The sequence below is a fragment of the Sinocyclocheilus anshuiensis genome, unplaced genomic scaffold, assembly GCF_001515605.1.
Source record: "Sinocyclocheilus anshuiensis isolate Anshui unplaced genomic scaffold, SAMN03320099.WGS_v1.1 scaffold1255, whole genome shotgun sequence".
Taxonomy (NCBI): domain Eukaryota; kingdom Metazoa; phylum Chordata; class Actinopteri; order Cypriniformes; family Cyprinidae; genus Sinocyclocheilus; species Sinocyclocheilus anshuiensis.
Window position 1 is genome coordinate 182,240 of NW_015540914.1, and position 15,014 is coordinate 197,253.

At 34.1% G+C, this 15,014-nt stretch overlaps 1 protein-coding gene across 1 annotated transcript; it reads right to left on the bottom strand.

Annotated features, from left to right (window-relative positions):
• Positions 1 to 1,442: 1,442 nt before the first annotated feature.
• Positions 1,443 to 14,950, bottom strand: LOC107689279 (COBW domain-containing protein 2-like). The gene is made up of 14 exons (XM_016487225.1): positions 14,927 to 14,950; positions 14,535 to 14,677; positions 12,766 to 12,857; positions 10,755 to 10,814; positions 10,627 to 10,664; positions 8,295 to 8,341; positions 7,428 to 7,514; positions 5,614 to 5,658; positions 4,701 to 4,757; positions 3,954 to 4,005; positions 2,660 to 2,728; positions 2,505 to 2,570; positions 2,183 to 2,312; positions 1,443 to 2,039 (listed from the first exon to the last, which is right to left on the bottom strand). The coding sequence occupies exons 1-14, from the start codon at positions 14,948 to 14,950 to the stop codon at positions 1,966 to 1,968; spliced, it is 984 nt and encodes a 327-aa protein (XP_016342711.1). The 3' UTR covers positions 1,443 to 1,965.
• Between the last annotated feature and the right edge of the window lie 64 nt (positions 14,951 to 15,014).

The window sequence follows — 15,014 nt, forward strand, 5'->3', positions numbered from 1 at the left end:
CGCAAGGATTGCGTGTAAAAAAAAGAGAGAAACTCTATATATTTATTATTAATGCAGTAGTCTATTTTAAAATAAGCCTATATTTGGTGACGCTTTCTTGAGGTTATTTGACCTCAAGTACATTTTTCAATTTTGGGTCACATGACAACAAAATGTTTTTTGCATGTGGTTACACACTGACTTTTTTTTTTTTTTACTTTAATAGCTAATGTTTAAAATAAAAGATGTAATCCTTATTTTAATACATAATATAATGCCAAAATAATTAAAGTCTTTTAATCTCCACACATTTGAACCTTGACATCTTTAAGTTCCACATAATAAAAAAAGTGGATTTATTTATTTATGAACGAATGCGTGAATGAATGAATGAATGAATTGTATTTTTAATGTGTTTTAGATCCGGACAAAAATTTGCGTCGTCACTGAGCCTTTTCTTACAAAAGCCACGTAATTCACTTCCAATAAAAATACAATCGTTATATTCTGTGACCTTTTAGGATTCCTCCCCAATTCAGAAGCAGGTTAGCGCAGTGGGAGCCGGGACGTGTGATGGTGAATTTTCACACCACGCCTAACTACCGGTTTAAAAGACTGATTTTCCCCCGATACCCCCTGGGTTTCGTTTGGTTTGTCACCTCAAGATACCCGCAGGTGGTGTGACCATGAAAATGGCCATGGCCCGGCTCCCCGCATTGAAAGAAGAATGCAGCTAAACGAGCCTATCAACATCAGAATCAAATAGGAAACGGCGCAGCTTTAGCCTACAGGCGAGGAGCGAGTTTTATTGGAGGGCATGAATGAGCGCAGCAATCCTCAAAGCAAACCTTCTTGTGCGCGGATGTGTGTTAAAACTGTTCACAGTCATCTCAATTGCAAATGAAAGGGTCCATCCACTTCCTCAGCTGTGGATGCATGTAAATTTCTGAGAGTACTTGAAAGTTGTGTAAACTAACAGAGCTATTTACAGCACTCATTCATATGTCAATTTAAAGAAATCCAAAGACCTAAACTGATCTTAAAGTGTTTGTACTCAATATTAAGGCTTCTAATAACACAAAGCTAATTATTTATAGTGTGACATGTATTAAAATATTTTCGTACTAAATTGTTGTAATATATAACACATAGAACAACAAACACTAGTGAAGCATTAATGAAATTTGTGAACATTTTTTGTAACTCTTTTACATGTATGCATTTGGAAGACACTTCTAAATTTGTGTTGCACTGAATGTACATATGCTATAATTTCAGTATTGTAACTTGCTCTTAGTTATCATAATATATGTTCCACTAGAGACACTCAACAAAGTAAACTCTGCCAACCAATTTTCGCAATGCATGTTAATATTGCCATTTTCGCCTTGTCACAGAAAGTGTTAAGTGGGTGCTTGTAATGATAGTTCTCACATTGAAAAAAGACACAAATTGAACACGTTAGAAGAGTAATTTATTTGACTGGTTACTGCTATTTTACACGTTACACAGTGAAAAAGTCTATGTAAAATGATTAGTAATTGATCACTTAAATGAATTGTAAAAATAACAACATACTCTTAAAATAAAGACTACAGGTTTTTCAATGTGTCCAAGATATGCATTTCCAGGTATGTATTTGGAGAAAATGTTAATGGAAATGTAAAATAAATGATAGTTTGTGTTTAAGACATTTCAGTTAATATCAGTTTTACTGGTTTGAAATGTGGCGTACAGATGCTTAAAGGATGTTCTACATGTTTAAGAGAAATAAGTGTCCGATTTTAACACTTTTTCCATTCAAAACATCATGGAGCATGACAAGCACCCATTATATACCTGCTGTTGCAGGATTTGCAAAAACTGTGGGTTGCAAACAGAAACAGCTATCTTTTCCAGTGATTTCACAAATGTCTTATGAGATTGTTGTTGTATGGTTTGTATACATGGCCTGGTATATTGTGCACAGTTTCAGTCAGATATCATCTACTCCACGCAGTCTTTATTAGACATGGCTGAAATAAACTCTTTCTTCAGAATGTCGCCATCAAGGTTTCGACCTGAAGTACGAAGACAGTAAATGGTAAATTATTTATGAAACAATTTTTAAATGTAATAAAACAACACATTTTTTCCCCAGCTTTCAACAGGCAGGTTGACAAAGAGTTCTACATAGGTATTGTATGTAAATATCTGATCTTACCTATGAAGACGAGTCGGTTGATTCTCGGCTCGTGATCTGCCCAGGACTCTGGAGTCTCATCCAGCTCATAAAGCTCATGGACCCCCTGCAACATCACCTTCTTCTGTTTCTGCTGGATGGAGAAGATCCCCTGCCACAACACACAACAATCATTTACACAGAGAACAGATTTGATGAACATTAGAATGCCTGTAAAGGATATATGGTTGATATACAAAGGCAATTTAACTTCACAGAAGTCATGATTTTCTAGAATTATTTGGCATTTCGGTGGCTGACATAATGACAACGCAACACTATATATACATAAATGTATCCTCACCTTTAACCGGATAACTATCATTGCCAATCCTGCTTTGTTCTTAAATGTCTTCTCCCACAGGAGATTCTACAAAAAAACATATTCAAGACATTTGTAAAGGTGTTCTTCTGGGTAAATATTTTATTTACACGCGTTTCCATATGCTATATTTGTACCTGAATGAATATATTTAATAGGTCTTCTGACACACTGCCAGGAACTTCAAATGTTACAGTCAGCATACTCTGAAATAAAACAAACACGGAAGCGAAACGTTAAAAACTTGTTTCATTAACAAAAATGATGGGAGCATCTGTCTCCAAACAGCTCAAGTTACATTACAAATGTACATTAGCTTTCAAAAGTTAGATTTTTAAAATGTTTTTGAAGGAAGTCTCTTATGCTCACCAAGGCTGCATTTATTTGTTCAAAAATTCAATAAAAACAGCAATGTTGTGAAATATTATTGCAATTAAAAATAACTGTTTTAATATATTTCAATATATCATTTACTCCTGTGATGCAAAGCTGAATTTTCAGTAGCCATTACTCCAGTCTTCAGTGTCGCATAATCCTTCAGAAATCAATCTCATATGTTGGATTTGCTGCTCAAGACACATTTCTTAATATTACCATCAATGTTGTGCTGTGAAACATTTTTTTCAGTGTTCTTTGATGAATAGAAAGTTCATAAGACCAGCATTTATATGAATTAGAACACTTTTGTAACATTATAAATGTCTTTACTGTCACTTCTGATCAATTTAATGCATCCTTGCTGAATAAAAGTATAAAGTATAAACTATTAATAAAGTATGAAGTTTGAATGGTAGTGTGTAGTGCATAATAATTTTAGTAAGAAATTGCTATTCATTGTGCCTTAAGGTGAATTTTAAATAAAATGCAACAAAATCAGCAGCAGGTATTTATAAGGGATTTTACTCATTTCTGTTTGTACACAAAAACATTTCTAATAATACCTCTATCTTTAAAAGTGTCAGTACAACACCTGAATGAATTTCCCCTTGGTGTTAAACACCTGTACTACTTCAGCACTCATTCTGCTGTACTTCTCTGAGGCGTTACATGGACCCTTTACAGATATTTAAACCATTGTTTGTCGGTGTTAAAAGTTACACACTTCCTTTTTTCCTGTGGAATAACAAGAGAAAACAGGGCTCTCATTTACATGAAAAGAGCAGTGAGGCTTGGCTCGGAAGGGGGAGGGTCGGACAGACTGGGTGGATGCGGGAAAGTGACCCATCTAATGCTAAGAGCTCCTATGGAGAGTTTGGTTCAAGGATAGAAGGACATTGACAACATTTAACATTTATTGAACCTTCTGGTTTGAACAAACCCTGAAAAGAACCTTCTAGAAAGAGAAAGAAAAGAGAAAGAAATCTTACCTACCTCAGAAGTGAAACATATTCAATACACCAATTCAAAATGTCATAAAAGAGTCATCTTCACCTTGTCTAGATGTGGTTGGCTTGTTTTCACCAGCTGCAACTTTTCAGCTAACCTGCAGAACACAAGATTTCATGACATTTAAATGAGAAACAAGCACACTGATTGATGTCCAATGCCTTCAATAAACAACATCCTCTTACATACCCAAATGTATTAGACAGATGTACAGAGTCTTAGCTAAAACCTTTCAAAGGGTTTGACTACACTGACGGCCCCTAATCCTGGTGCTGGTGTGATGCGGACGAGCTTTTGGGTTTAGTAACTGCAAGATTGAGCTTAATACAGAAAGAAAGAAGAAAGCGCGTGAGCTGGCTCTGACCCCTTGGGGAGGGCAAACGTAGCTCTGTGGATTATTCGTCGGGCTGTGAGTACCACACAGCAGACCAGAGGGGGGTCATCCCAGACAAGCAGCCTGTGCTCAAGAGGGCAAATGGGCCACAGTCTTGGGTTGAAAGGCAGTCTGTGTGGAAGTGCTTCTGTACCTTTACTGCAGACACTGCTATAATCCTCCGCAGCTGGGCTGAGACATTCACATTTACTCAGTCTCACTGTAATTACTCTTAAAAAGGGCGTTTCATTTTTTTGTTTTCGTGTAAATCATTAACATTAGCATGAGCTAATGGAGTGTTTGATCCTCATCGGATACACAAAATCCTCTAGAAAAATAGCGGCGAACAGAATCGCTACTATACTTCAGTAAGAATCATGTTGTGTAATTCTTGCAAGTATTCTTCAAAAAACACTTACCTTATGCCGTCTTTGGTATCAAACGAATGTAAATCTAATACTTGAGACAGGTCAACCCTATAAGGAAGGAAAATACACTTAATTTGTATTTATATATAAATACTTATTCTGTCTTTGATGTTATTAATAGATGACAGAAAATAAAGGTAGGACCCTAAAAACTGCTGAAGAAAGTTTTACATTGGTCAGTTTATGAAACTGATTGAAAATAGACTACTTTTCAAAAGTTTGGGGTCAGTTACATTTTTATTTTTTTGAGACATTAATAATTTTATTCAACAAGGATGCATTAAATTGATCAAAAAGGACAGTGAAGACATTTATAATGTTACAAAAGATTTACATTTCAAATAAATGCTGTTCTTCTGAACTTTTTATCCATCAAAGAATCCTGAAAAAAATTATCTCGGTTTCCATAGAAATCTTAAGCAGCACAACTTTTTTCAACTTTGATAATAATAAGAAATATTAGAATTACAATCAGCATATTAGAATGATTTCTGAAGGATCATGTGACACGGAAAACTGTAGTGATGACTGCTGAAAATTCAGCTTTGCCATCACAGGAATACATTACATTTTAAATAATATAAAAAACAGCTATTTTAAATTGTAATATTATTTCACAATATTACTGTAATTTTGATCAAATATATGCAGCCTTGATATGCCTAAGAGACTTCTTCTAAGTACTGACCCCAAACTTTTAAATGCTAGCATACTTATCAGATTACAGGTCTCGATTAATATCTAACTGCTTTAAAATGACAGACCTTTGTTGAATGCAGGGTCAGCTTTATGTAAAAGTGAAGTTTGAAACTGCTTCAAAATATGGTACAATATGCAAACACTTTTTACCCTGGATCACAATAAAGTGCGTTTTGTGTTTTGTGGTTTCTGCATATCCTCCCACCTGGATTTTTGAGTCTCCAAAATCTTTACGAGCCCATTTATTGATCTATAATGAAGAGGACAGAGCACATGTACTGTAAAACAAACTCAAAGACATCTATCAAATGATCACTATAACTAGATTTTTACATTTTCTGATGTAAATGTAAGTGCAAAGGTCTGCCTTACAATGCTAGGGTGTTACGGTTGGTTGCCAGGACATTGCTTTGTGGTTGCCAAGGTGTACTGAATGGTTTTTAATGTTTTAATTAATGTTACTTGGGTGCTCTGGGTTCTGGCTGCTAACTGGCCAAACTGGTTTACCCGATATTCTGGTATAGATATGACTCGGGTACCTCGTAAAACAAGTTTATTTATATATTGTTTTATTTATTTACTTATTTTGACGATTTTATTGTTCACCATGCAAAAATCATAAGAAAATTACTTAACTGATAGTACACAGCAAAGTTTATTACTTTGTGTTAGGGGTTCAGATCATTAACTATAAAGCAAGCACCATTTATAATTAATAAAAAATTTCCTGGCTCCACCACAACACATTTCTGACATGTTTGAGACAGACACCAGAATCCACTGAATAACATACAACTATAGGCTTGCACAATATATTGGTATTACACTTTTGCCGGTATTAACATTCATTAAAAGTTATTTATTAAAAACACTCATTTACGTTAATAACATTGTTAAATATGACCTTTAGCTAATTTCAAAATAAATATAATTGTTCATGGTGTACATTATAATGCTGCGATATCTACATTCACTGAAGCATTTAAAACAATTAATTTTTAGTTTTTAGTGTGTTTGGTAGTTAGTTTAGTATGTTTTTATTTCTAATTTATTTACACAAAATTGTATAGAACTTTAACAAGCAATGTACTGGTTATAGATTATATACGTGTATATAATATATATATATATATATATATATACACACACACAGTGGTGTGAAAAAGTTTTTGCCCCCTTCCTGTTTTTTTAATTGTTTGCATATTTGTCACACTTAAAAGATTCAGATCATCAAACAAATTTTAATATTACACAAAGATAACCTGAGTAAATACAAACTGCAGTTTTGAAATTATGATTTCATTTATTAAGGGAAAAAAGCTGTCCAAACCTGCCTGGCACTACGTGAAAAAGTAATTGCCCCCTAAATCTAATAACTGGGTGTGCCACCCTTTGCAGCAACAACTGCAATCAAGCGTTAAATGGCAATGAGTCTTTCACAGGAATTTTGGCCCACTCTTCTTTGCAGAATTGTTTTCATTCAGCCACACTGGTGTGGCTAGTGAAATTTAACTCAGCTTTCTAAAATAATGTGGTTAATCACAGTTCTTTCATGATTTAGGAGGAGGGGCAATTAATTTTTCACGTAGGGCCAGGTAGTTTGGACAGCTTTTTTCCCTTAATAAATGAAATTATAATTTAAAAACTGCATTTTGTATTTACTTGCATTATCTTTGCAATAAATAAATAAATAAATAAATAAATATATTGGTACTACACCTTTGCCTAAAAGTGAATCTTTCAACACACATCTTTAAACACTTTAAAATGTATTTTTTGTTTTTAAGCAAATGCCAAAATAAACATCTAATTTTTATAGTTGTACATTGTAATGTTGTGTTGCCTGAATTGGTTCTGATTGATTTTGGTTCTCAGTATTTTATTTTTAAATTCATTTAGACAATATAACAGTATAAAATGTTAATATCGACCATTTATTGGTTAAATCATTATCAGCTTTTGAGTATGTCCATCTCGAATAAGAACATATAGGAATATAAAGGGGTCTATGGTTCTCACCTCACCATATCTCTGAGCTCCACCATCTCACTCTCATTCACTAGATCGGTCTTATTGATGATGGCCAGATCAGCAAGAGCTATCTGCCTAAAAACAGAGAGCAGAATTCAGCACCATTCACAATCACCTGATAAATGCTGCCCATCTTTCCTACATGTGTATGGAACAAAGGCAGACGACACCTCAGAGGGTCGCATATGGATTATTCGTCATAAAAAGCAAATCGCTTCTTTGTGCATCTACAGTTGCTGTACGCAAGTATGTGTGATTACAGTCGTACTATACATCAATAGAACAATACAGTACGAGAACAACTCATCCCATTCTCTCTCTCTTTTGTCACTTTCTTTATTGCTCAGTGTTCAATGTCCCACTCTCCCTTTGTAACTAAATGTGTGTGTGTGAGTAAGTATGTAAACACACTTTGCTGTGTTTCATCCATCCCCCTGCCTGTTGTCGAGTCGTGTGTGGGTGGCATAGTTCGTGCCATACTCAAAAGGCGCCACCATTTTGCGTGGTAGGAAAACATAAACAGAGAGCAGAAGCGTTTTTTTATGACTTCTGACACTTGTGAGCATTCCGACATGCCTCCGAACCCCAACAAAAACACCCTGACTGCAGCAGGAGAGGGGAAAGGAGCTGGGCTGGAATCTGATATGTTTTTGCACAAACATTAGCACCAGCTGTCATGTTTAATAGAGATAACAGTCATGAATAGAATTTCAAAAGACCCCACAAGAGGTGCTCATAAAAATGTTGGTGATTGGACAATTTGACTTTTGGATTCTTGTGTTACTAAGATTCTATCTTCTTGTCTTGTATTTTTAACACCATATTTTTATATTAATGAATCAAATAAGAGTTTACCTTTCAGCTTCATTGATAAGACCCTCTGGCTTCTCTTCTATTAGATGCTAAAAGACAAACAGGAAATGACAATGATTACATAACACAAAAGAACTATTAAAACAAACCTTATTAAAACATACAAGGTTTACATTTCATTTTGATGATATTTCAGGGATGCATAAATATATAATAAAAAACAAACAAACAAACAATTATTTTAATAACATTGTTAAATGTAATCTTTAGCAAATTTCAAAATGAATATTATTTTTTTTCACAGTGTACATTATAATGTGATGTTTGAATTTACTTCAATTTTTTTTGCATTTTATTTTAAAATAAATTTTAAAAATGTAATTATTTTAAATAGTATGGAATTTGTATGTCAGAAAAGTATTGGTTATCACCATAATAAAACAAATTAACAAAATAATGATCAAAAATGGTTTTAGTGTTTTATTTTAAATTTATTTAGAGAAATTAGTATGGAATTTTAATACAAAAATGTATCGTTATTGCCATAATTTTAGTTATCAAAACAATAATAAAAAAACTAAAATCACTATTATATTTATCATCTTAAACAGAAAAGTACAAATACAAATGGTTTGTTACGTCTTCAAATGAAGCAATATAGCTTGATGTACTTTCATGCCTAAGACCTCTTTAACCATGATATAATTGCATTGAGTGGTTTATTGCTTTTACAATGTAAAAAAGTAAATTTGCCAATATGCAAAAAATAGATAACTTTATATATATATAAAACAAATAATTCTTCAGACAAAATAGGTAAAATCATTTATTAGACTAAGAGTAAGCTGTTTATGGTTGCAAAACACTATAGCAAGCCAAAACATTCAAAGAATCCAAAGAATTCAAGCGATATTCAGTCACAGGTGTGTGTATTGTGTATATTAGCTATTTTATGGCAGCTATGAATGTAGCTCATCCATCCAGAATTTAGAGTCTGGACTTTATCATTTATAAGATCTAATAGAATGATAAGGACATTTCAAATCTCATTAGGCTCTTTATACTTCTGCACTTGTTCTGTCCAGCTTCCTTCCTGAAAATACATCTTTCACATCGGTGCAGATGAGCAAACTGACATCTTTACGATTACAAGATGCAAACTCACTAAAAGAAATCCAATTTCCAGGATATTATAACTTCTGAACAGTTTGCTTATTGAAAACAATCCAATTTATTTTCCTGTGTGTATTGCCAGTCATCTCTGCTGACTGGCGAGGAGGCATGTCTCATTGTCTGTGTTCAATATGTAATAACATTGAGCTCTGGGAGCGATACAAGCCTCATCATCTGTCTGCACAAGTTTCAAACCAACTGGCAGAGATCAAGGCACACGAGGGCACCTGATGGGCATGTCTGTGCAAGTCAAACCCCTCACCTGACCCGAAGTATCTCTTGTATGGATGAATATATTAAGTGACAATGAAAGAGCAGGACAAAGGGTGACAGGCCCATTAGAGTGATTTGCCTGGATATCTATTATTTCTTCAGTTTCTATCAAGCCCTCACCTGTCTTCACCTCAACAGGCGCTCACAGAACCCCAGAGGGCGGCAGTGCCGAGGTGCTACCTCTGCAATAAAAAGACTGACACCACTAAATTGCAGCCTATTATCCAGGTGTCAGTACCACTGTCCTGCTCCCAGCCTGAAGTGTGAAGAGGAACGGCAAGGGGGGAGATATTTCAGTGGGACACAATACTTGAAGACTAATATAAAATATAAGAATTTTCTGTAAAGACCAAGTAAATGTAATGCCTTCAATTAACATGGACCCAACTTTGTGTTTGTTTATCGTTTTTCCATGTAAAGCATTATATATAACAGTCTGCTTCTTTAATTAATACAAGGCCAAAACATTTAATAACTCTACAATTTAAAATACAAAATAAGTTTTAAATGTAAAATATTATAATAGTCAAATTTTCCAAAAACAATTCTATTAAATGTTTTATAATTTATTATTTTATCAGGATCATTTAAATATCTTTGATGTGTTTATTTTATTATGAATATTATTTAACTTAAGATATATATTATTCCTATTCATTTCACATTTCATATTTAATTATTTTTCTATTAATTTTTATAATTAATTTTTTCCCCCAGATTTTTTATATGGCTCACTTTTATGTTTATTCAAATATAATTTATGAAAACATTTTATATTTATTCATTTATAAATTATTATTTAACTATAATAAATTTTATTTAAATAAAAATTATTTAACTCAAATAAACTCTTAAATAATCTACTAAATTATATAATATAAAATAAGTAATTTTGTCTGTGGTTTGACAGAATGGAGCAGCAACTTACCTGCATCCCATATTTGGCATCTATAACTGTGACAATACCTATGTAGGAGATGAGGACACTGAATTATACTGACAGGTAAACCATCAATGACTTCATCTGAGGCAGCATTTATTAGTTTAGGTTCTTACCGTCCAGATAGACATCACTCCCTAATTCTGCATCAACCCAAAACATGGAAGCAACAGCTCCTGGTTTGGAAAACGTATATAAATTAATTGTACAAAATTACACACACAGACACGCACATAAAATCTAAATAATTATAATTATTTCTCTATTTACTGTAAATATACAAATGGGAAAACACAATTAAATTACCATTGTAATAAAAATATTTTTTTTAATATAAAAAATGATGTAAAGTATAATTTCATGACACTCACCACTGGAAGGTTTAGCAATAAAATAATTTTATTATATTCTATGCTTCAGTGTAGCATTTTATTAGGTTTTGCAGTGTTTATCAAGTTACTGGACACTTTTTGCCTTAAAACTCTGGTAAAAAAACTTAAATGGGTTATGGGTGTAGGTGTGTGCTTTAAAATGCATAACTTAATTTTACGGGTGGCTTAAAATTTTTCAAGCTACAAGATACATTTGGTTTGTTTCCATGCTTTCCAATTTTACTTGTAAAATTTATTTCACAGTTTCATGTTACAATTTGAGGCCATCTTGTTCACATAATGGAGTTTTGTCAAACTGTCAGGGTAGAATAAGAAAGCATGATAAATATTTGATAGAAGTGTAATGAAGGCAATGTTCTTGAAAGACATCAGATACATAACCCATTCAGCCCACAAGCATCTTCTGAAGAAGGGGAGGGGCTTATCCCCCTGAGGCTCCTAGGAGTGACAGGCCTGTCTCAGCCAATGACAGTGAAGAGGGGCTTGTGTCTGAGCTCTGAGGGCCCTGCACGGCACTGGCCCTTGACACCTGTCACTCATGTACACAGACTGGCTGCAGAGATGCTGCTGATTCTCCTGCCTTTCCATTGATCTCGGTTTCACTTTCAATTGCTTTACAGTGCTTTTTGCTATGTAGGTGAAAACTCCTTCTTCACAAAGATGTCTAAATTGTCTTGCAATGTAAAAAAAAAAAACTTTTAATGTGAAATAACCAATAACAAGTCACCCAAAAGTGAAAATTTGCTTTAGAGTTACTCATCCTCAGACCACCCAAGATAGAGGAGTTGTTTCTTTGGAACAGACTTGGAGAAATTTAGAATTACATGACTTATTCCACATGACTCCAGTCCATCAATGAATGTCTTGTGAATCAAAACTATTAGCTGACACATTAACACATACTGAACTGAACTAAAGCTATTGGCCTCTCGAAGAACTGTCACTTTAAGATCTGAACACTGAATTTCCAGTAATTCTCACCCATCTTCTTTGGACACTTAAGTCTTATAATCATGAACTGCTTTCTCAGAAGTGTTTTTTAATCTTCTCTCCATTGCTTCGGGCCAAAATATCAAAATCCACCAACATATTTAAAACTGGTTTGGAATGTTTTCACTCATAAATGTTGCTTGATCTGTGCATATTTCTTTACTGATTCAGACGAGATGAAACATTTAATTGGACAAAGCAATATTATTGATAGAGGACTCTTAACTCTTAACAAACAAAGATGTTAACTGATGGACTGGAGTCGTGTGGATTAGCTGTTTGGACTCTCATTCAGACGGCACCCATTCACTGCAGAGAATACACTGGAGAGCAAGTGATGTGTGAAGTGAAGTGTAATGCTACATATCTCCAAGTTTATTACAATGAAGAATCAAACTCTTCGATATCTTGGATGGCCCGAGGTTGAGTAAATGTTCAGCAAATCTTCATTTTTTTCGGTGAACTATTCCTTTAATAGCTAAACGCTAATGCTGACTAAGACAAGGTGGATTGCTACTAGTAAGGAAAGCCTTACAATTCTATAAAATTAAATCTAAGCCATAAAACACAGCCTAATCTAAGAATCTGTGTAAACATGGATGTACATATTTTTAGACCTCTCCTATACAAAAGATAACAGATTACAACTTTTGAGCAAGATGGCCAATGGATGCACTAGCTACCATAATAAAGAGATTTGGTAGGTTACGAAGATGTATCTGTTGGTGCACATGAAATACAGTACCTGGATCTGCCAATCCAGTTGTCTCTAGAAGGATGTAGTCAAACTTTCCTTTCTTCTCCATTAGATTTTCAATAGCTTTTAAACCATTGTCTCTGTAAAAGACATGGGTGATAATGTATTATCTGACATAATTCAATATATGCAAGTATACACTAGTTTGGGATTTGTAAGAAGTCTCTTATGCTCACCAAGGCTGCATTTATTTGATAAAAAAAAATATAGTAAAACAGTAATATTGTGAAATGCTGTTACAATTTAAAATAACTGTTTTCTTTTTGAATATACTTTAAAAATGTAATTTATTCCTGTGATGGCAAAGCTGAATTTTCAGCATCATTACTCCAGTCTTCAGTGTCACATGATCCTTCAGAAATCATTCTAATATGCTGATGTAATGCTTAAGAAACATTTCCTATTATTATTATAAAGGTTGAAAATAGTTGTGCTGCTTAATATTTTTGTTGAAACTATGATCATGTTTTTTTCAGGATTCTTTGATGAAAAAAGTAAAAAAGAACAGCATTTATTTGAGATATAAATCTTTTGTAATATTAAAAGTCTTTATTGTCAAATTGATTATTATTAAAAAAAAAAATCAATTTAATGTTTCCTTGCTGAATAAAAACATGAATTTCTTTCAAATTTTTTGAACGGTTGTGTACGTGTTATTTATCACGCAGCAGTAATGTTTTTAATAATCCCATATAAATAATTAGTAATTAGAAACAATTAAATTAATAAAACAAGGACAACAGCTATTTAGTCATTGGAATGTAATGGCAAGCAGAAATAGTGGGTTTCTTAAAAAGTGCAAAAATAGTTCTGTGGTCCAGATGGAACTATATTTATTCTTCATAATACTTCAAACTACAACAGACACACATTCATATACTTTATAATTTTGTCCTAGGGGTGGGCGATATGACCAAAATCTTATTTCACGGTATGAGAAATTTTATTTCACGATAACGATATGTACCTCGATATAGCGATTTCTATTTTATTTTTGTTATTAAAATGAAGAAAAAGAAGCAAATTACAAGCACAACAGAACAAATAAATATGAAATAATTTTTATTTATTCAGCTACAGTAGGCTAGGTTTATTTAACATGTAGTTAGAAATATTACTGAAATTGTATAAAGTGTATAAATAAATCACTGCATAGTCTTCACTATATAAATCAAACATGATTAACATTAATAATGACAGACAGCAGCAGGTAAATAAGGCTGCTGTCCCTTTAAGACCGACTGCACTGATCCAATATACTGAAACACATCCGGTTTTCACCCAACTGTTTATATTTATTTAACATATAACCGACTGTGTTTACTTGAATACTCCACACGACGATTATTATGACATAATGTGTGCGTATTTGACCATTCAAGCACAATAACACACGAAAGAGATCTGTTTTCGCATCGCATGCTGTCGAGAGAGGGACTTTCAGTGCGTGCGCTTCGGCTGTGTGTCAGTCAGCGCGAGCACCGCATTGAGCTCGTTTTCACTGCTTATTGCACTTAATAACTCTATCAAGTGCATCCCATTCTTTATTTTCTCATTCATGCATGTTTCCTTAGCACTCAAAAGGTGTATAACGTTTAAGCAGTACTATGTTACGCAGATATATTTGCATATCGCAGAATACACGATATAGCAAAATCTCTAACAATACACACTTTATTTCGCGGTAACGATATATACCGTCATACCGCCCAGCCCTATTTTGTCCTAGTATTTAGTAGTAGTCTGAACAACCTTACTTCACAGAGCAGCACAGGCAGCCGTTCCTCAGCTCCAGCCACTCCTCATACAGCTCTCCTGCCTGACTGACAGCTAAAGACTTCTCCAGAGCACTGCCTGCGGGACAGCACAGTCCAAACTGGATGAAAGAGCCAGGAGGAAACTGCTCAGAGAGGCTATCAAGAGGCTTACAGCAATTCTGAAGCAGTTTCAGGAATTTATGACAAAGAGTGGTCATTGTGTGCATGTGACAACAATACCACAAATTCTCATAAATGTGGCTTGTATGGGAGGTTTGCAAGAAAAAAAACACTCCTCAAGAAAGGCCACATGCAGTCATGACTGAGCTTTGCCAGGTTTACATTCCAACATGACAATAATGACCTGAAGCACACAGCAAAACTGAGCGCACAGTGGTTGAAGGTGGTCCTTGCATGGCCTAGTCAGAACCCAGACTTAAACCCCATTGAAAATCTGTGGAATGACTTGAAGACTGCAGT